Genomic DNA, 20,715 nt, shown 5'->3' with positions numbered 1-20,715 from the left:
AGTTTCCTGGGGAGTATGGTCACATGACCTGGCCCTGGCCAATCGGTGCGTTCCACCTCCCTGGCCACTGTGATTGGCTCCGGGCTGGGGCAGTGCCCAATCGGGGCCCAGGGCCGGGCCTCACGTTGGAAGCCAGGGGAAGACGAGCTCTCGTCCTGCTGGGGTAGGGGAAGGGGTGGGGCCGGGGGAGGTCAGGCTCCAGCAGTGGGAGGGGCTTGAGGTCCGCCTGCGGCAGTTGGTGACGTTCCTGCTCCCCTCAGGGCAGAGCCGCCGGCCTGAGAATGAGGGCGCTGCTGAGCCCAGGGGCTGGGATGGCCCGTTGCTGCTGTGGTCCCAGAGCTCCCCCCGAGACCTGAGGGAAGCCGTCTGCCCGTGAGTCCTCTCCCGCTTGTCTGTCAGCTTGTTTGAAGCATGCTGGGTTTTCTGCCCAGCTGGCTAAGGGGAGTCCCTGGAAATGCAAGGGTGTGGGTTTTGGCAGACTTCAGGGAAGACATGCCAGATGAGCCTGGGAGACTCCAGCTTAAGCTGGATTCAGGAGATATCTCTTCGGGCCAGCTAGTAATTGTAGGATAAGCCTAATGAGTCTTCACAGGATGAAGAGAGTAACGTGCCAAGGTAGCAATCGATGTCCTCATTCGAGAGGATGAAGCTGGTGCTCAGAGAAGGGGGGAACTTGGCCACAGCAAGGAGGTGTGCAACCAGACAGAACCCCCCAGATCCGGCCATTGGAGCTCAGGGAGGCCACTGGTGTGGCTTGTCCCTGTGGCAGGGCCCGAGGCAGGCAGCCCACCCTGATTCCTGCGGGGGCCTGACTTGGGAAGTGCCATCTGGTAGCTTTGAGACTCACCAAACCAAATTGCACTGGAGAGAGGAGGGACACCTTCCTTCATCCACCCCCCACCCCCGCCGGATTCCCACATACCCTGACCCCTTTCTCTCGATTTCGGAGCCATTTCCAGAGTCCCGCTCATATGACCTCATTTGAAGTGCACTGTGGACGGGCTGCCATCTGCAGCTGCTACCACAGCAGCCAAGGGCTTTAGCTCCCGACTACCTCCCTTCCTTTGGAACTTGGGGGCCCTCTACTCCCCACTTGCACACCACAGACCTTTGCTGAGGATTGTGGGGACCCTCACTCAGTTTGCAGCACGTTGTAGCCATCCCTGTCCTCCCTTGAAACTCAGCTTGTGAGCTCCTTTGGAGCAGCGTGGCCCACCGGGCTGCAACGGAAGAGACACAGCTGACAGTGAAACAACAGCTTAGATCTGAGAGCCGGAAAGCTCTGTCAAAAGGGACCTCCCTCTTCACACCGTAGAGGCTGTAGGAGCCGCCAGGCTTTCGGAACCAGTGCTGGGGCCAAAATGACTCCACAGCTGTTTTCCTTCCTGGGGAGGGTTCTGGCTCGAGTGGGAATGGCTCAAGTCTCCTAAGGTTCTGAAAGCCCACTGTGTGCAGATTCACGGTACACAGAGAGGAAAAGGTGGAGTCCTACCCTGGAGGTGGTCACAGCTCACGGATGAGCCAGGCAGGCAGGCAGGCAGGGCATGAGAACACCTGAGCTGCCTTCATGAGTGAATGGTGTGGGGGCAGAGGAAGAGAAGCCGGTCTGCTCCCTCGTGTGGTGCCCAGGGCAGGTTGTCCCCAGAGGAAACCCTTACGACGGTGAGGACTATCACTGCTGTTTCCCAAGGGTTTCCGTCGGTGCGTGTCTTCCCCGGAGCGGTCAGGCCGTCTCTCAAGTACACTGGCCATGGGCATTGCCTCTCCTTGGAACTTCCCATGTGTTTCTCTTTTTTATGGAACAGTGATTTTCTAGAGTGGTTCTGGGCCACAAGGATGTTGGGTCATTTTCTAGCCTTCTGTCATGAAGAACGCTTTCCTGGGCATGGGGGTGGTTTGTTGTTCCAGCTCCCTTTCTTGGCTTCTTTTGGGAGCTGGTGCAACAAGAGGAGCTCAGCCTCTGCCTTCTGGCTGAGATGTCACCCTTCAAACAGCAATGCCTGCCTGGAGATAATGATGGCAGTTGCCAAAAGGGCTTCGTTTGGCACATGGTATCTTGAAAGGACGTACACCGTCCTTTCAGCTATCAAAGGCTAGTTCAAATGACATAAAAATGAGAACTCTCCAATGGAGTCTTACAGTAGGTGGAGAGTCCGAAAAACACTCCTTCAGTCATTTCGCTGAGAGTCACTGATTGGGGACACCAAGAATATAGGAAGGAATGCAGAAAGAAAAGATGAAATTGTGTTCAGGATCGGGGGGAGGGATGAACAGGGCGTGCTTGCCTTGAATCCAGGCTTTGTTGGGGGGTGGGGCATAAAGATGGAACAGGTCTGAAACTACAAAGTGGTGATGGTAACACAGTATCACCAGAGTTACACAACAGTGTTCCCAGATTGCAACAATGATGAAAAAGTTTACTAATCCCAACTTAACCAACAAAAATACAGGAAACCATACAAAAAATAAAACATCACCAGAAAGGTGGAAACAAACCACATGCAAAGCAGTTCAGGGGAAAGGAACTCCATGTCCCCTGGGGGCAGACCGAGTTGCCGGCATCCACGGTGAGCAGACAGGGATGGAGGCTGCAGAGCCGACCGCTCCCCTGGACGTGGTGTTTCCGGTAAGGGCTCTGGGTCTCTGTCCAGAGCGGGGGCTCTTTCTCCCTGCAGGGCTGGGTGAGTCATCGTGGGCGTCTGGGTGTTGCGCGGGAGCCAGGGCAGGCTCTCCCTGCCGAGGCGGTGACTCTTCCTCTGCCTCGGGTTCTCTTGCCAAAGCCCGAGCAGGTAGAGGTGCACGTGGAGGTGGAGGTTCTCGCTGAGGGGGTGGGACATCAGTGCCTGGGGCTGGGGGTCCTGCAGGCACGGAGATCCGATCTGCCCGGTGTGCTGGCCAGTACCCAGCTGGCCTGGTGTCTCTGCGAGGGCAAGTCTCGCTTCTCCATCTGCCCTCGGTGGATCCCTGGGTCCTGCACCTGGAGCCACCACCTCTTTAGGGACAGGTCTGGGAAGTGGAGCCTGGTTCCAGTTGGAGGCCAGTGCTAGAGCTGGGGGAGAAGCAAAGTTTGCCCACAGGCCAGCCTTGGCATGTGCGTACCCCGGGACAGAAACCTTCCAAGAGGTTCCCAAAGAATACCCAGCGTCAGATGTCTTTTGGGACTGAAGTGTGCAAGATGGGGGGCGGGGGGTGTGAGGCCAGCGCTTGCTGCAGGCCCAGCAGCAGCTTTCGAGGACTCGTCCCTGTGTAGCTCAGCACCCCTCCCCACACACTCCCGTGCACCAGCCCCAGCGTCCTCACCTCTGTGCTCTGGCGTGCTGGGCTCCAGGTCCTCCTGGTGCCTCAGAGGCCGGGGTTCTCTGGACTCTGGGTCGGAGCCGGGTGTGCTGAGCTCCGTGGCAGCCTCAGACTGGGCCGCCGGCTGTATCCTGGGCGGTGTCTCGGCAGCAGGCCTTCCCCACCTCCGCGTCTCCCCCGGTGGGGCTGATGCCTCCGTGGGCACGCTGACCTGGAGCCTGCACTGGGCCTCACGGGCGGGCGGGTGGTGCTCCGACCCCTCCCTCTGGGAGCTGGATGGGGTGTCCCCGTCCTCGGCCTCATCACGTGGGAAGCTCTGCAACGACAGTGACCGTCAGCCAGCCATGCTGGGAGTTTTCCGAGCTGGGCCTGGCCAGTGGAGCCGCTGCTTCTGCCTGCTCGAACTTCTCTTCCCAGAAGGGTCAGAGACGTGTGTCTGCTCAGATCCCCACCCGGGAGGAAAGAGACCCATCTGAGGGTGTGAGGTCAGCCTGGCCGGTCGGCTCTGCCCACACTCTCCCCATCCCGCCCAGCCTGCTCTCCCCTGGGGTGTGGACACAACTTGTCCACAGGCTTCTGACCCCACATCTGCCTGGGCTTCCTTGAGGGAGACACAGCCCGAGAAACCCGCATCCCCACACACAGGCAAAGGACCCGGTGTTTCCGGGTGGCATGGGAGAGGTGGCCTGGCCCGGCCTGGGGCTCCCCGTGTTACCTTTCTGTTTCTCCGGGCAAAGGGCCAGAGGCCTCTCGGGGGTGTCCTGAGCCAACGTCGACAGGGTGCCTACGCACACTGCCTGTGAGCTCTCCTGAGGCCCCGGCCTCTGGGCAGGGGCAAACAGCAGAACATCTTGGCAGCAAGTGATCTGGCTGGGGGCTCCTCTCCGCTCTGGAGGCCTGGATACCCGGATTGCGGGTTCTGTTGGGTTCTGTTGCCGGCAGGTGACATCATTTCCTGGGGTTCGTGCTGAGGTCCCTTCCTCAAAACTTCCCAAGGGAATCTCTGGGTTTCTGACTGCTCGACCACCCCCCTTAGGCCATGTGCAGGCACAATGACACCCACACGGCCCAGCCCACAGCCCTGGGGAGGCCTGGGTTCAGCCAGGGCCTGAGCTCCGAGGACCATGCTGCTCTCAGACCAGGCTCCTTCTTCTCATAAGTGGTGTGGCCCTGGACAAGCATATGCCCCTCAGGGTTGCCCCAGTCTCTCCATCTGCAGAGTGGGGGTCATTCTCCCATCTGCTTCCTAGGTCTGTCGGCCTACGAGCAGCTCCATGCCTTTCCACCTGGGGCCGATATCACGTGGAGCTCGTGTGCTGAGACTTCAGAAAGAAAGATTCCATCCAGGGCTGACACAGCACAGAATGGGGCAGAACGAGGCCTGGATGCGCCGTGGAACCCAGGAAAAGGCACTCCCCCTCCTGACTGTTTTGAGACCCCGCATCCAAGTTGGAGGACCGAAAGGAAGACTCGAAGGTCTCCCTCTCTTATAGAAAAGAGTAGCCAACTTTCTGGTCCTCTGTTTCCATTGAGATTCTGTTCAAGGGTCCCAGCTCGGCTTCTGCGGGTGGCTGAGCTTCTAATGGCTCCCTGCGTTCTTGTCTTTTCCTCTCCAAACCTTCCGTCCTTTTCCCCCTTCTGGGGTGGAAGGGCGCTGTCATTGCTTCTACCTTCGAGACAGATTGAGGAAAAGTCTGGACCATCGACTCCTTTCCTCTCTTTGGTTCCGTGTCTCTCTCTGGCTGTGTCCCTCTCTTTTCCTTTCTCAATTCCGTCTGTGTCTTCCTCTTTCTCTCTCGTGTGTGGATGGATGGATGGATGCTAGGGATGCACATGTATATGATTAGATGAGGGTTATGTTTTAGGGATAGGTTAGAGGGAGAGAAAGGCTTTAGGTCAGAGTTGGTCATGGGGGAAGGGTCAAGGGTGGTGGTGGTGTTTCTTGGAATCTGAGTGCTGTGCATTCTTCGTCTCTTTCCATATGAACCCCTTCTCAGATGTCTCTCGTGTTCCGTTTCCTATCTTTTGCATTTGTGAATGCTTAGCCTCTCTGTTGTGAAGAGGTTCCATTGGATGGAAACCCAGTGGTGTACTTCGTTTACCTCTTTCCCTTACTTGAAGAGACCCATTTCGACCTCCGCCCAGCAAATGGCAAGGAGACTCTGATGTTAAGGAGCCTTTGACCTACGCTTCTTTCTAGCTATCTCATGACATCAGTCTTTAGGGTGAGGTTTTTCCCCGATATTGAGGTGGTATGAGATCAAAACCAATAGCGTTCTTCAGATGTAGCTGTCTGGTTTTCCCATGGACATTGATTGAAGAGGCTTTCTTGTTCCCATTTGGATATTCTCCCCGTCTGTGTCAGAGATGAGTTGACCATGGATGCTGGGGTTTGTTTCTGGACCCTCAACTTTATTCCATCGATCTGGATCTGTGTGTGTTGTTGTATTCCCAATAGCATACTGTCCTGCTGCTGCTGCTGCGGCTAAGTCACTTCAGTCGTGTCTGACTCTGCATGACCCCGTGGCCTGCAGCCTACCAGGCTCCTCCGTCCAGGACATTTTCCAGGCAAGAGTACTGGAGTGGGTCGCCATTGCCTCCTCCGATACTCTCCTGAGGATCCTAGTTTGGTCGTCTAATTTCCTTTCACACAACCTTGGATGTCCGTATCGGGGCTTTTTCGTCGGATTGTATTGACAATGTAGGCTCTTTTCTGTTTCCGTACCCCTTTTGCAATTCTTTGTTCGGTGCGAAAATGCATTGGCATTTTGGGAGGAATAGCATGGAAGCTGTGGATTGCCATGTGGGGCTGTGACATGATTTTCCCTATAGGAATTCTTTCAAGCCCTGAGCACAGCTTCTCTTTCCAGTGATTGGTGTGGGCTTGATCTTCCTCCTTCCATCTCTCGCCGTTTTGTGAGAACAGGTCCATCCTTCCCTTCTGGGGTAGATGGACTCGTGGGTATCACTTCAGTGAATGGCATTGGCAGTGGGGGTGATAATTCCCTTCTCATTGGAAGACTTTGCTGTGAGTATTAGAAATGCAAGTGACTTCTCTTCCCCTTCCTCCCTGTCCATGTCTCAGAGCCACCGGGAAACAGAGGCCTCATCCACGGTCACACAGGCCTGAGGGGGTGCAACTAGACTGTTGTTTCTTCAGGCCCTCAGTGCTGGACATCATCCGGGATACTCTGTGTGTGTCTTCCTCCGTCTGGTGTCCCTTCAGACCTTTCCCTAGTTTTCACAGGCTTGTTGTGTTGGCGTTCTTTGTCTGTTTGGAGACACATCCTTGATAAGCTTTGTGTTTCCACTCATTCGTCTCGCGATGTATGACCTGTCTTTTGCTTTTGTAATGAGGTCTTTCCCACAGTAGATATCTTTGATTTTGCAAAGTCCACTGTATTCTCTGGGTTTTTTTTGTGGACTGCCTTTTAGTTTTGTGTGTGAAGACTCAAAGCACGTGTCCGGTTTCTGCTCATTGTTCTTCTAGATTTGTGACAAGTTTTCATGGAAAGTTTGTCTAGGGATAACTGGAAGTGAACTCGGTGTAAGGTGTCAAGTCTCCATCTCCATTCATGTCATCCCCTGCAGTTTCCAATTCCCTGTTCCTGAGTGGTTTTGGAGATCTTGTGGAAGGTTGGTTGCATTGGAGTTTGCATTTCCACCTTGATTCGATTCACACTGTTCTGCCCTCAGGGACACTGTCAAGGGGGAGTGAGGAGCAGCCTGCACTTCCAGCAGTGACCACACGGTGGGGCGAGTGCTGCTCTCCCCTCTGGGAGCCCCAGGCCACAGGCATCCCAGTGAGGAGCCAGCTCTGTGCTCAGCTGAAAGGAGTTAGTCTCTCAGGAGCCTCGGAGCCCTTGCCTTTGGATCACCCAGGGTGGGCATTTACTGGGACAGAAAAAATTGCCCTGAATTCCATGGACGGAAGAGCCTGGCTGTGTAGAGTTGGTGAGTTGCCGTGAATCAGACACAACTGAGGACACAAAAATTCAATAGATTAAAACACATTTTGGGGGTGGGGGGAGTGAAAGTGGGTGATGTGGGTTTTTTTGTCTTATATAATAGCCAAGGGAAATCTAGTTTAAACCTAAATTCACATAGATGGGAAAGGTATAGCTCTCCGTCACCCTATTTAAAAAAAAAAAAAACTACTAAACTTTTCTGAAAGTTTATTTAGTAGCTTCCTTGAGCAGTTTATTGTGGAGCATTTTTTTTTCTGTGACATTGGCCTCATTAAAAATTATGGTTTGCCTTTAGTGGATAATTTTGTTCATTGGTTTCTTAGAGAACCTTGGTAATCTTTGAGTTTCCTGGGGAGTATGGTCACATGACCTGGCCCTGGCCAATCGGTGCGTTCCACCTCCCTGGCCACTGTGATTGGCTCCGGGCTGGGGCAGTGCCCAATCGGGGCCCAGGGCCGGGCCTCACGTTGGAAGCCAGGGGAAGACGAGCTCTCGTCCTGCTGGGGTAGGGGAAGGGGTGGGGCCGGGGGAGGTCAGGCTCCAGCAGTGGGAGGGGCTTGAGGTCCGCCTGCGGCAGTTGGTGACGTTCCTGCTCCCCTCAGGGCAGAGCCGCCGGCCTGAGAATGAGGGCGCTGCTGAGCCCAGGGGCTGGGATGGCCCGTTGCTGCTGTGGTCCCAGAGCTCCACCCGAGACCTGAGGGAAGCCGTCTGCCCGTGAGTCCTCTCCCGCTTGTCTGTCAGCTTGTTTGAAGCATGCTGGGTTTTCTGCCCAGCTGGCTAAGGGGAGTCCCTGGAAATGCAAGGGTGTGGGTTTTGGCAGACTTCAGGGAAGACATGCCAGATGAGCCTGGGAGACTCCAGCTTAAGCTGGATTCAGGAGATATCTCTTCGGGCCAGCTAGTAATTGTAGGATAAGCCTAATGAGTCTTCACAGGATGAAGAGAGTAACGTGCCAAGGTAGCAATCGATGTCCTCATTCGAGAGGATGAAGCTGGTGCTCAGAGAAGGGGGGAACTTGGCCACAGCAAGGAGGTGTGCAACCAGACAGAACCCCCCAGATCCGGCCATTGGAGCTCAGGGAGGCCACTGGTGTGGCTTGTCCCTGTGGCAGGGCCCGAGGCAGGCAGCCCACCCTGATTCCTGCGGGGGCCTGACTTGGGAAGTGCCATCTGGTAGCTTTGAGACTCACCAAACCAAATTGCACTGGAGAGAGGAGGGACACCTTCCTTCATCCACCCCCCACCCCCGCCGGATTCCCACATACCCTGACCCCTTTCTCTCGATTTCGGAGCCATTTCCAGAGTCCCGCTCATATGACCTCATTTGAAGTGCACTGTGGACGGGCTGCCATCTGCAGCTGCTACCACAGCAGCCAAGGGCTTTAGCTCCCGACTACCTCCCTTCCTTTGGAACTTGGGGGCCCTCTACTCCCCACTTGCACACCACAGACCTTTGCTGAGGATTGTGGGGACCCTCACTCAGTTTGCAGCACGTTGTAGCCATCCCTGTCCTCCCTTGAAACTCAGCTTGTGAGCTCCTTTGGAGCAGCGTGGCCCACCTGGCTGCAACGGAAGAGACACAGCTGACAGTGAAACAACAGCTTAGATCTGAGAGCCGGAAAGCTCTGTCAAAAGGGACCTCCCTCTTCACACCGTAGAGGCTGTAGGAGCCGCCAGGCTTTCGGAACCAGTGCTGGGGCCAAAATGACTCCACAGCTGTTTTCCTTCCTGGGGAGGGTTCTGGCTCGAGTGGGAATGGCTCAAGTCTCCTAAGGTTCTGAAAGCCCACTGTGTGCAGATTCACGGTACACAGAGAGGAAAAGGTGGAGTCCTAGCCTGGAGGTGGTCACAGCTCACGGATGAGCCAGGCAGGCAGGCAGGCAGGGCATGAGAACACCTGAGCTGCCTTCATGAGTGAATGGTGTGGGGGCAGAGGAAGAGAAGCCGGTCTGCTCCCTCGTGTGGTGCCCAGGGCAGGTTGTCCCCAGAGGAAACCCTTACGACGGTGAGGACTATCACTGCTGTTTCCCAAGGGGTTCCGTCGGTGCGTGTCTTCCCCGGAGCGGTCAGGCCGTCTCTCAAGTACACTGGCCATGGGCATTGCCTCTCCTTGGAACTTCCCATGTGTTTCTCTTTTTTATGGAACAGTGATTTTCTAGAGTGGTTCTGGGCCACAAGGATGTTGGGTCATTTTCTAGCCTTCTGTCATGAAGAACGCTTTCCTGGGCATGGGGGTGGTTTGTTGTTCCAGCTCCCTTTCTTGGCTTCTTTTGGGAGCTGGTGCAACAAGAGGAGCTCAGCCTCTGCCTTCTGGCTGAGATGTCACCCTTCAAACAGCAATGCCTGCCTGGAGATAATGATGGCAGTTGCCAAAAGGGCTTCGTTTGGCACATGGTATCTTGAAAGGACGTACACCGTCCTTTCAGCTATCAAAGGCTAGTTCAAATGACATAAAAATGAGAACTCTCCAATGGAGTCTTACAGTAGGTGGAGAGTCCGAAAAACACTCCTTCAGTCATTTCGCTGAGAGTCACTGATTGGGGACACCAAGAATATAGGAAGGAATGCAGAAAGAAAAGATGAAATTGTGTTCAGGATCGGGGGGAGGGATGAACAGGGCGTGCTTGCCTTGAATCCAGGCTTTGTTGGGGGGTGGGGCATAAAGATGGAACGGGTCTGAAACTACAAAGTGGTGATGGTAACACAGTATCACCAGAGTTACACAACAGTGTTCCCAGATTGCAACAATGATGAAACAGTTTACTAATCCCAACTTAACCAACAAAAATACAGGAAACCATACAAAAAATAAAACATCACCAGAAAGGTGGAAACAAACCACATGCAAAGCAGTTCAGGGGAAAGGAACTCCATGTCCCCTGGGGGCAGACCGAGTTGCCGGCATCCACGGTGAGCAGACAGGGATGGAGGCTGCAGAGCCGACCGCTCCCCTGGACGTGGTGTTTCCGGTAAGGGCTCTGGGTCTCTGTCCAGAGCGGGGGCTCTTTCTCCCTGCAGGGCTGGGTGAGTCATCGTGGGCGTCTGGGTGTTGCGCGGGAGCCAGGGCAGGCTCTCCCTGCCGAGGCGGTGACTCTTCCTCTGCCTCGGGTTCTCTTGCCAAAGCCCGAGCAGGTAGAGGTGCACGTGGAGGTGGAGGTTCTCGCTGAGGGGGTGGGACATCAGTGCCTGGGGCTGGGGGTCCTGCAGGCACGGAGATCCGATCTGCCCGGTGTGCTGGCCAGTACCCAGCTGGCCTGGTGTCTCTGCGAGGGCAAGTCTCGCTTCTCCATCTGCCCTCGGTGGATCCCTGGGTCCTGCACCTGGAGCCACCACCTCTTTAGGGACAGGTCTGGGAAGTGGAGCCTGGTTCCAGTTGGAGGCCAGTGCTAGAGCTGGGGGAGAAGCAAAGTTTGCCCACAGGCCAGCCTTGGCATGTGCGTACCCCGGGACAGAAACCTTCCAAGAGGTTCCCAAAGAATACCCAGCGTCAGATGTCTTTTGGGACTGAAGTGTGCAAGATGGGGGGCGGGGGGTGTGAGGCCAGCGCTTGCTGCAGGCCCAGCAGCAGCTTTCGAGGACTCGTCCCTGTGTAGCTCAGCACCCCTCCCCACACACTCCCGTGCACCAGCCCCAGCGTCCTCACCTCTGTGCTCTGGCGTGCTGGGCTCCAGGTCCTCCTGGTGCCTCAGAGGCCGGGGTTCTCTGGACTCTGGGTCGGAGCCGGGTGTGCTGAGCTCCGTGGCAGCCTCAGACTGGGCCGCCGGCTGTATCCTGGGCGGTGTCTCGGCAGCAGGCCTTCCCCACCTCCGCGTCTCCCCCGGTGGGGCTGATGCCTCCGTGGGCACGCTGACCTGGAGCCTGCACTGGGCCTCACGGGCGGGCGGGTGGTGCTCCGACCCCTCCCTCTGGGAGCTGGATGGGGTGTCCCCGTCCTCGGCCTCATCACGTGGGAAGCTCTGCAACGACAGTGACCGTCAGCCAGCCATGCTGGGAGTTTTCCGAGCTGGGCCTGGCCAGTGGAGCCGCTGCTTCTGCCTGCTCGAACTTCTCTTCCCAGAAGGGTCAGAGACGTGTGTCTGCTCAGATCCCCACCCGGGAGGAAAGAGACCCATCTGAGGGTGTGAGGTCAGCCTGGCCGGTCGGCGCTGCCCACACTCTCCCCATCCCGCCCAGCCTGCTCTCCCCTGGGGTGTGGACACAACTTGTCCACAGGCTTCTGACCCCACATCCGCCTGGGCTTCCTTGAGGGAGACACAGCCCGAGAAACCCGCATCCCCACACACAGGCAAAGGACCCGGTGTTTCCGGGTGGCATGGGAGAGGTGGCCTGGCCCGGCCTGGGGCTCCCCGTGTTACCTTTCTGTTTCTCCGGGCAAAGGGCCAGAGGCCTCTCGGGGGTGTCCTGAGCCAACGTCGACAGGGTGCCCACGCACACTGCCTGTGAGCTCTCCTGAGGCCCCGGCCTCTGGGCAGGGGCAAACAGCAGAACATCTTGGCAGCAAGTGATCTGGCTGGGGGCTCCTCTCCGCTCTGGAGGCCTGGATACCCGGATTGCGGGTTCTGTTGGGTTCTGTTGCCGGCAGGTGACATCATTTCCTGGGGTTCGTGCTGAGGTCCCTTCCTCAAAACTTCCCAAGGGAATCTCTGGGTTTCTGACTGCTCGACCACCCCCCTTAGGCCATGTGCAGGCACAATGACACCCACACGGCCCAGCCCACAGCCCTGGGGAGGCCTGGGTTCAGCCAGGGCCTGAGCTCCGAGGACCATGCTGCTCTCAGACCAGGCTCCTTCTTCTCATAAGTGGTGTGGCCCTGGACAAGCATATGCCCCTCAGGGTTGCCCCAGTCTCTCCATCTGCAGAGTGGGGGTCATTCTCCCATCTGCTTCCTAGGTCTGTCGGCCTACGAGCAGCTCCATGCCTTTCCACCTGGGGCCGATATCACGTGGAGCTCGTGCGCTGAGACTTCAGAAAGAAAGATTCCATCCAGGGCTGACACAGCACAGAATGGGGCAGAACGAGGCCTGGGTGCGCCGTGGAACCCAGGAAAAGGCACTCCCCCTCCTGACTGTTTTGAGACCCCGCATCCAAGTTGGAGGACCGAAAGGAAGACTCGAAGGTCTCCCTCTCTTATAGAAAAGAGTAGCCAACTTTCTGGTCCTCTGTTTCCATTGAGATTCTGTTCAAGGGTCCCAGCTCGGCTTCTGCGGGTGGCTGAGCTTCTAATGGCTCCCTGCGTTCTTGTCTTTTCCTCTCCAAACCTTCCGTCCTTTTCCCCCTTCTGGGGTGGAAGGGCGCTGTCATTGCTTCTACCTTCGAGACAGATTGAGGAAAAGTCTGGACCATCGACTCCTTTCCTCTCTTTGGTTCCGTGTCTCTCTCTGGCTGTGTCCCTCTCTTTTCCTTTCTCAATTCCGTCTGTGTCTTCCTCTTTCTCTCTCGTGTGTGGATGGATGGATGGATGCTAGGGATGCACATGTATATGATTAGATGAGGGTTATGTTTTAGGGATAGGTTAGAGGGAGAGAAAGGCTTTAGGTCAGAGTTGGTCATGGGGGAAGGGTCAAGGGTGGTGGTGGTGTTTCTTGGAATCTGAGTGCTGTGCATTCTTCGTCTCTTTCCATATGAACCCCTTCTCAGATGTCTCTCGTGTTCCGTTTCCTATCTTTTGCATTTGTGAATGCTTAGCCTCTCTGTTGTGAAGAGGTTCCATTGGATGGAAACCCAGTGGTGTACTTCGTTTACCTCTTTCCCTTACTTGAAGAGACCCATTTCGACCTCCGCCCAGCAAATGGCAAGGAGACTCTGATGTTAAGGAGCCTTTGACCTACGCTTCTTTCTAGCTATCTCATGACCTCAGTCTTTAGGGTGAGGTTTTTCCCCGATATTGAGGTGGTATGAGATCAAAACCAATAGCGTTCTTCAGATGTAGCTGTCTGGTTTTCCCATGGACATTGATTGAAGAGGCTTTCTTGTTCCCATTTGGATATTCTCCCCGTCTGTGTCAGAGATGAGTTGACCATGGATGCTGGGGTTTGTTTCTGGACCCTCAACTTTATTCCATCGATCTGGATCTGTGTGTGTTGTTGTATTCCCAATAGCATACTGTCCTGCTGCTGCTGCTGCGGCTAAGTCACTTCAGTCGTGTCTGACTCTGCATGACCCCATGGCCTGCAGCCTACCAGGCTCCTCCGTCCAGGACATTTTCCAGGCAAGAGTACTGGAGTGGGTCGCCATTGCCTTCTCCGATACTCTCCTGAGGATCCTAGTTTGGTCGTCTAATTTCCTTTCACACAACCTTGGATGTCCGTATCGGGGCTTTTTCGTCGGATTGTATTGACAATGTAGGCTCTTTTCTGTTTCCGTACCCCTTTTGCAATTCTTTGTTCGGTGCGAAAATGCATTGGCATTTTGGGAGGAATAGCATGGAAGCTGTGGATTGCCATGTGGGGCTGTGACATGATTTTCCCAATAGGAATTCTTTCAAGCCCTGAGCACAGCTTCTCTTTCCAGTGATTGGTGTGGGCTTGATCTTCCTCCTTCCATCTCTCGCCGTTTTGTGAGAACAGGTCCATCCTTCCCTTCTGGGGTAGATGGACTCGTGGGTATCACTTCAGTGAATGGCATTGGCAGTGGGGGTGATAATTCCCTTCTCATTGGAAGACTTTGCTGTGAGTATTAGAAATGCAAGTGACTTCTCTTCCCCTTCCTCCCTGTCCATGTCTCAGAGCCACCGGGAAACAGAGGCCTCATCCACGGTCACACAGGCCTGAGGGGGTGCAACTAGACTGTTGTTTCTTCAGGCCCTCAGTGCTGGACATCATCCGGGATACTCTGTGTGTGTCTTCCTCCGTCTGGTGTCCCTTCAGACCTTTCCCTAGTTTTCACAGGCTTGTTGTGTTGGCGTTCTTTGTCTGTTTGGAGACACATCCTTGATAAGCTTTGTGTTTCCACTCATTCGTCTCGCGATGTATGACCTGTCTTTTGCTTTTGTCATGAGGTTTTCCCACAGTAGATATCTTTGATTTTGCAAAGTCCACTGTATTCTCTGGGTTTTTTTTGTGGACTGCCTTTTAGTTTTGTGTGTGAAGACTCAAAGCACGTGTCCGGTTTCTGCTCATTGTTCTTCTAGATTTGTGACAAGTTTTCATGGAAAGTTTGTCTAGGGATAACTGGAAGTGAACTCGGTGTAAGGTGTCAAGTCTCCATCTCCATTCATGTCATCCCCTGCAGTTTCCAATTCCCTGTTCCTGAGTGGTTTTGGAGACCTTGTGGGAAGGTTGGTTGCATTGGAGTTTGCATTTCCACCTTGATTCGATTCACACTGTTCTGCCCTCAGGGACACTGTCAAGGGGGAGTGAGGAGCAGCCTGCATTTCCAGCAGTGACCACACGGTGGGGCGAGTGCTGCTCTCCCCTCTGGGAGCCCCAGGCCACAGGCATCCCAGTGAGAAGCCAGCTCTGTGCTCAGCTGAAAGGAGTTAGTCTCTCAGGAGCCTCGGAGCCCTTGCCTTTGGATCACCCAGGGTGGGCATTTACTGGGACAGAAAAAATTGCCCTGAATTCCATGGACGGAAGAGCCTGGCTGTGTAGAGTTGGTGAGTTGCCGTGAATCAGACACAACTGAGGACACAAAAATTCAATAGATTAAAACACATTTTGGGGGTGGGGGGGAGTGAAAGTGGGTGATGTGGGTTTTTTTGTCTTATATAATAGCCAAGGGAAATCTAGTTTAAACCTAAATTCACATAGATGGGAAAGGTATAGCTCTCCGTCACCCTATTTAAAAAAAAAAAAAAAAAACTACTAAACTTTTCTGAAAGTTTATTTAGTAGCTTCCTTGAGCAGTTTATTGTGGAGCATTTTTTTTTTTTTCTGTGACATTGGCCTCATTAAAAATTATGGTTTGCCTTTACTGGATAATTTTGTTCATTGGTTTCTTAGAGAACCTTGGTAATCTTTGAGTTTCCTGGGGAGTATGGTCACATGACCTGGCCCTGGCCAATCGGTGCGTTCCACCTCCCTGGCCACTGTGATTGGCTCCGGGCTGGGGCAGTGCCCAATCGGGGCCCAGGGCCGGGCCTCACGTTGGAAGCCAGGGGAAGACGAGCTCTCGTCCTGCTGGGGTAGGGGAAGGGGTGGGGCCGGGGGAGGTCAGGCTCCAGCAGTGGGAGGGGCTTGAGGTCCGCCTGCGGCAGTTGGTGACGTTCCTGCTCCCCTCAGGGCAGAGCCGCCGGCCTGAGAATGAGGGCGCTGCTGAGCTCAGGGGCTGGGATGGCCCGTTGCTGCTGTGGTCCCAGAGCTCCCCCCGAGACCTGAGGGAAGCCGTCTGCCCGTGAGTCCTCTCCCGCTTGTCTGTCAGCTTGTTTGAAGCATGCTGGGTTTTCTGCCCAGCTGGCTAAGGGGAGTCCCTGGAAATGCAAGGGTGTGGGTTTTGGCAGACTTCAGGGAAGACATGCCAGATGAGCCTGGGAGACTCCAGCTTAAGCTGGATTCAGGAGATATCTCTTCGGGCCAGCTAGTAATTGTAGGATAAGCCTAATGAGTCTTCACAGGATGAAGAGAGTAACGTGCCAAGGTAGCAATCGATGTCCTCATTCGAGAGGATGAAGCTGGTGCTCAGAGAAGGGGGGAACTTGGCCACAGCAAGGAGGTGTGCAACCAGACAGAACCCCCCAGATCCGGCCATTGGAGCTCAGGGAGGCCACTGGTGTGGCTTGTCCCTGTGGCAGGGCCCGAGGCAGGCAGCCCACCCTGATTCCTGCGGGGGCCTGACTTGGGAAGTGCCATCTGGTAGCTTTGAGACTCACCAAACCAAATTGCACTGGAGAGAGGAGGGACACCTTCCTTCATCCACCCCCCACCCCCGCCGGATTCCCACATACCCTGACCCCTTTCTCTCGATTTCGGAGCCATTTCCAGAGTCCCGCTCATATGACCTCATTTGAAGTGCACTGTGGACGGGCTGCCATCTGCAGCTGCTACCACAGCAGCCAAGGGCTTTAGCTCCCGACTACCTCCCTTCCTTTGGAACTTGGGGGCCCTCTACTCCCCACTTGCACACCACAGACCTTTGCTGAGGATTGTGGGGACCCTCACTCAGTTTGCAGCACGTTGTAGCCATCCCTGTCCTCCCTTGAAACTCAGCTTGTGAGCTCCTTTGGAGCAGCGTGGCCCACCTGGCTGCAACGGAAGAGACACAGCTGACAGTGAAACAACAGCTTAGATCTGAGAGCCGGAAAGCTCTGTCAAAAGGGACCTCCCTCTTCACACCGTAGAGGCTGTAGGAGCCGCCAGGCTTTCGGAACCAGTGCTGGGGCCAAAATGACTCCACAGCTGTTTTCCTTCCTGGGGAGGGTTCTGGCTCGAGTGGGAATGGCTCAAGTCTCCTAAGGTTCTGAAAGCCCACTGTGTGCAGATTCACGGTACACAGAGAGGAAAAGGTGGAGTCCTACCCTGGAGGTGGTCACAGCTCACGGATGAGCCAGGCAGGCAGGCAGGCAGGGCATGAGAACACCTGAGCTGCCTTCATGAGTGAATGGTGTGGGGGCAGAGGAAGAGAAGCCGGTCTGCTCCCTCGTGTGGTGCCCAGGGCAGGTTGTCCCCAGAGGAAACCCTTACGACGGTGAGGACTATCACTGCTGTTTCCCAAGGGGTTCCGTCGGTGCGTGTCTTCCCCGGAGCGGTCAGGCCGTCTCTCAAGTACACTGGCCATGGGCATTGCCTCTCCTTGGAACTTCCCATGTGTTTCTCTTTTTTATGGAACAGTGATTTTCTAGAGTGGTTCTGGGCCACAAGGATGTTGGGTCATTTTCTAGCCTTCTGTCATGAAGAACGCTTTCCTGGGCATGGGGGTGGTTTGTTGTTCCAGCTCCCTTTCTTGGCTTCTTTTGGGAGCTGGTGCAACAAGAGGAGCTCAGCCTCTGCCTTCTGGCTGAGATGTCACCCTTCAAACAGCAATGCCTGCCTGGAGATAATGATGGCAGTTGCCAAAAGGGCTTCGTTTGGCACATGGTATCTTGAAAGGACGTACACCGTCCTTTCAGCTATCAAAGGCTAGTTCAAATGACATAAAAATGAGAACTCTCCAATGGAGTCTTACAGTAGGTGGAGAGTCCGAAAAACACTCCTTCAGTCATTTCGCTGAGAGTCACTGATTGGGGACACCAAGAATATAGGAAGGAATGCAGAAAGAAAAGATGAAATTGTGTTCAGGATCGGGGGGAGGGATGAACAGGGCGTGCTTGCCTTGAATCCAGGCTTTGTTGGGGGGTGGGGCATAAAGATGGAACAGGTCTGAAACTACAAAGTGGTGATGGTAACACAGTATCACCAGAGTTACACAACAGTGTTCCCAGATTGCAACAATGATGAAACAGTTTACTAATCCCAACTTAACCAACAAAAATACAGGAAACCATACAAAAAATAAAACATCACCAGAAAGGTGGAAACAAACCACATGCAAAGCAGTTCAGGGGAAAGGAACTCCATGTCCCCTGGGGGCAGACCGAGTTGCCGGCATCCACGGTGAGCAGACAGGGATGGAGGCTGCAGAGCCGACCGCTCCCCTGGACGTGGTGTTTCCGGTAAGGGCTCTGGGTCTCTGTCCAGAGCGGGGGCTCTTTCTCCCTGCAGGGCTGGGTGAGTCATCGTGGGCGTCTGGGTGTTGCGCGGGAGCCAGGGCAGGCTCTCCCTGCCGAGGCGGTGACTCTTCCTCTGCCTCGGGTTCTCTTGCCAAAGCCCGAGCAGGTAGAGGTGCACGTGGAGGTGGAGGTTCTCGCTGAGGGGGTGGGACATCAGTGCCTGGGGCTGGGGGTCCTGCAGGCACGGAGATCCGATCTGCCCGGTGTGCTGGCCAGTACCCAGCTGGCCTGGTGTCTCTGCGAGGGCAAGTCTCGCTTCTCCATCTGCCCTCGGTGGATCCCTGGGTCCTGCACCTGGAGCCACCACCTCTTTAGGGACAGGTCTGGGAAGTGGAGCCTGGTTCCAGTTGGAGGCCAGTGCTAGAGCTGGGGGAGAAGCAAAGTTTGCCCACAGGCCAGCCTTGGCATGTGCGTACCCCGGGACAGAAACCTTCCAAGAGGTTCCCAAAGAATACCCAGCGTCAGATGTCTTTTGGGACTGAAGTGTGCAAGATGGGGGGCGGGGGGTGTGAGGCCAGCGCTTGCTGCAGGCCCAGCAGCAGCTTTCGAGGACTCGTCCCTGTGTAGCTCAGCACCCCTCCCCACACACTCCCGTGCACCAGCCCCAGCGTCCTCACCTCTGTGCTCTGGCGTGCTGGGCTCCAGGTCCTCCTGGTGCCTCAGAGGCCGGGGTTCTCTGGACTCTGGGTCGGAGCCGGGTGTGCTGAGCTCCGTGGAAGCCTCAGACTGGGCCGCCGGCTGTATCCTGGGCGGTGTCTCGGCAGCAGGCCTTCCCCACCTCCGCGTCTCCCCCGGTGGGGCTGATGCCTCCGTGGGCACGCTGATCTGGAGCCTGCACTGGGCCTCACGGGCGGGCGGGTGGTGCTCCGACCCCTCCCTCTGGGAGCTGGATGGGGTGTCCCCGTCCTCGGCCTCATCACGTGGGAAGCTCTGCAACGACAGTGACCGTCAGCCAGCCATGCTGGGAGTTTTCCGAGCTGGGCCTGGCCAGTGGAGCCGCTGCTTCTGCCTGCTCGAACTTCTCTTCCCAGAAGGGTCAGAGACGTGTGTCTGCTCAGATCCCCACCCGGGAGGAAAGAGACCCATCTGAGGGTGTGAGGTCAGCCTGGCCGGTCGGCGCTGCCCACACTCTCCCCATCCCGCCCAGCCTGCTCTCCCCTGGGGTGTGGACACAACTTGTCCACAGGCTTCTGACCCCACATCCGCCTGGGCTTCCTTGAGGGAGACACAGCCCGAGAAACCCGCATCCCCACACACAGGCAAAGGACCCGGTGTTTCCGGGTGGCATGGGAGAGGTGGCCTGGCCCGGCCTGGGGCTCCCCGTGTTACCTTTCTGTTTCTCCAGGCAAAGGGCCAGAGGCCTCTCGGGGGTGTCCTGAGCCAACGTCGACAGGGTGCCCACGCACACTGCCTGTGAGCTCTCCTGAGGCCCCGGCCTCTGGGCAGGGGCAAACAGCAGAACATCTTGGCAGCAAGTGATCTGGCTGGGGGCTCCTCTCCGCTCTGGAGGCCTGGATACCCGGATTGCGGGTTCTGTTGGGTTCTGTTGCCGGCAGGTGACATCATTTCCTGGGGTTCGTGCTGAGGTCCCTTCCTCAAAACTTCCCAAGGGAATCTCTGGGTTTCTGACTGCTCGACCACCCCCCTTAGGCCATGTGCAGGCACAATGACACCCACACGGCCCAGCCCACAGCCCTGGGGAGGCCTGGGTTCAGCCAGGGCCTGAGCTCCGAGGACCATGCTGCTCTCAGACCAGGCTCCTTCTTCTCATAAGTGGTGTGGCCCTGGACAAGCATATGCCCCTCAGGGTTGCCCCAGTCTCTCCATCTGCAGAGTGGGGGTCATTCTCCCATCTGCTTCCTAGGTCTGTCGGCCTACGAGCAGCTCCATGCCTTTCCACCTGGGGCCGATATCACGTGGAGCTCGTGTGCTGAGACTTCAGAAAGAAAGATTCCATCCAGGGCTGACACAGCACAGAATGGGGCAGAACGAGGCCTGGATGCGCCGTGGAACCCAGGAAAAGGCACTCCCCCTCCTGACTGTTTTGAGACCCTGCATCCAAGTTGGAGGACCGAAAGGAAGACTCGAAGGTCTCCCTCTCTTATAGAAAAGAGTAGCCAACTTTCTGGTCCTCTGTTTCCATTGAGATTCTGTTCAAGGGTCCCAGCTCGGCTTCTGCGGGTGGCTGAGCTTCTAATGGCTCCCTGCGTTCTTGTCTTTTCCTCTCCAAACCTTCCGTCCTTTTCCCCCTTCTGGGGTGGAAGGGCGCTGTCATTGCTTCTACCTTCGAGACAGATTGAGGAAAAGTCTGGACCATCGACTCCTTTCCTCTCTTTGGTTCCGTGTCTCTCTCTGGCTGTGTCCCTCTCTTTTCCTTTCTCAATTCCGTCTGTGTCTTCCTCTTTCTCTCTCGTGTGTGGATGGATGGATGGATGCTAGGGATGCACATGTATATGATTAGATGAGGGTTATGTTTTAGGGATAGGTTAGAGGGAGAGAAAGGCTTTAGGTCAGAGTTGGTCATGGGGGAAGGGTCAAGGGTGGTGGTGGTGTTTCTTGGAATCGGAGTGCTGTGCATTCTTCATCTCTTTCCATATGAACCCCTCCTCAGATGTCTCTCGTGTTCCGTTTCCTATCTTTTGCATTTGTGAATGCTTAGCCTCTCTGTTGTGAAGAGGTTCCATTGGATGGAAACCCAGTGGTGTACTTCGTTTACCTCTTTCCCTTACTTGAAGAGACCCATTTCGACCTCCGCCCAGCAAATGGCAAGGAGACTCTGATGTTAAGGAGCCTTTGACCTACGCTTCTT

At 55.6% G+C, this 20,715-nt stretch overlaps 1 protein-coding gene and 2 long non-coding RNA genes across 3 annotated transcripts; 2 read left to right on the top strand and 1 right to left on the bottom strand.

The window, feature by feature from the left end:
- Positions 1-259: 259 nt before the first annotated feature.
- On the top strand, positions 260-10,078 carry LOC145527634 (uncharacterized). The gene is made up of 3 exons (XR_014069802.1): positions 260-372; positions 6,994-7,251; positions 7,868-10,078. It is a non-coding gene; the product is annotated as an uncharacterized LOC145527634 (long non-coding RNA).
- On the bottom strand, positions 9,905-11,797 carry LOC145527536 (uncharacterized). The gene is made up of 3 exons (XM_081545635.1): positions 11,620-11,797; positions 10,908-11,220; positions 9,905-10,656 (listed from the first exon to the last, which is right to left on the bottom strand). Exons 1-3 carry the CDS (start codon positions 11,752-11,754, stop codon positions 10,028-10,030), a joined length of 1,077 nt encoding a protein of 358 aa, XP_081401761.1. The 5' UTR covers positions 11,755-11,797; the 3' UTR covers positions 9,905-10,027.
- Positions 11,102-15,175, top strand: LOC145527658 (uncharacterized). The gene is made up of 2 exons (XR_014069830.1): positions 11,102-12,380; positions 14,601-15,175. It is a non-coding gene; the product is annotated as an uncharacterized LOC145527658 (long non-coding RNA).
- Positions 15,176-20,715: the final 5,540 nt, after the last annotated feature.

The sequence above is a fragment of the Giraffa tippelskirchi genome, chromosome 11 (genome assembly GCF_054371585.1).
Source record: "Giraffa tippelskirchi isolate mGirTip1 chromosome 11, T2T-mGirTip1v1.2.pri, whole genome shotgun sequence".
Lineage (NCBI taxonomy): Eukaryota > Metazoa > Chordata > Mammalia > Artiodactyla > Giraffidae > Giraffa > Giraffa tippelskirchi.
The sequence above is the reverse complement of the archived record's forward strand: the minus strand, read 5'-3'. Positions and strand labels throughout refer to the sequence as shown.

Bases quoted from the DNA above. Each gene is read 5' to 3' on its own strand.
- LOC145527536 (XM_081545635.1), bottom strand. From the start codon at position 11,754: ATGTTCTGCTGTTTGCCCCTGCCCAGAGGCCGGGGCCTCAGGAGAGCT. The intron at 11,221-11,619 runs GTAACACGGGGA...CTGTCGTTGCAG, and splicing joins TTGCCCGGAGAAACAGAAAG to AGCTTCCCACGTGATGAGGC. The intron at 10,657-10,907 runs GTGAGGACGCTG...CTTCTCCCCCAG, and splicing joins CAGCACGCCAGAGCACAGAG to CTCTAGCACTGGCCTCCAAC.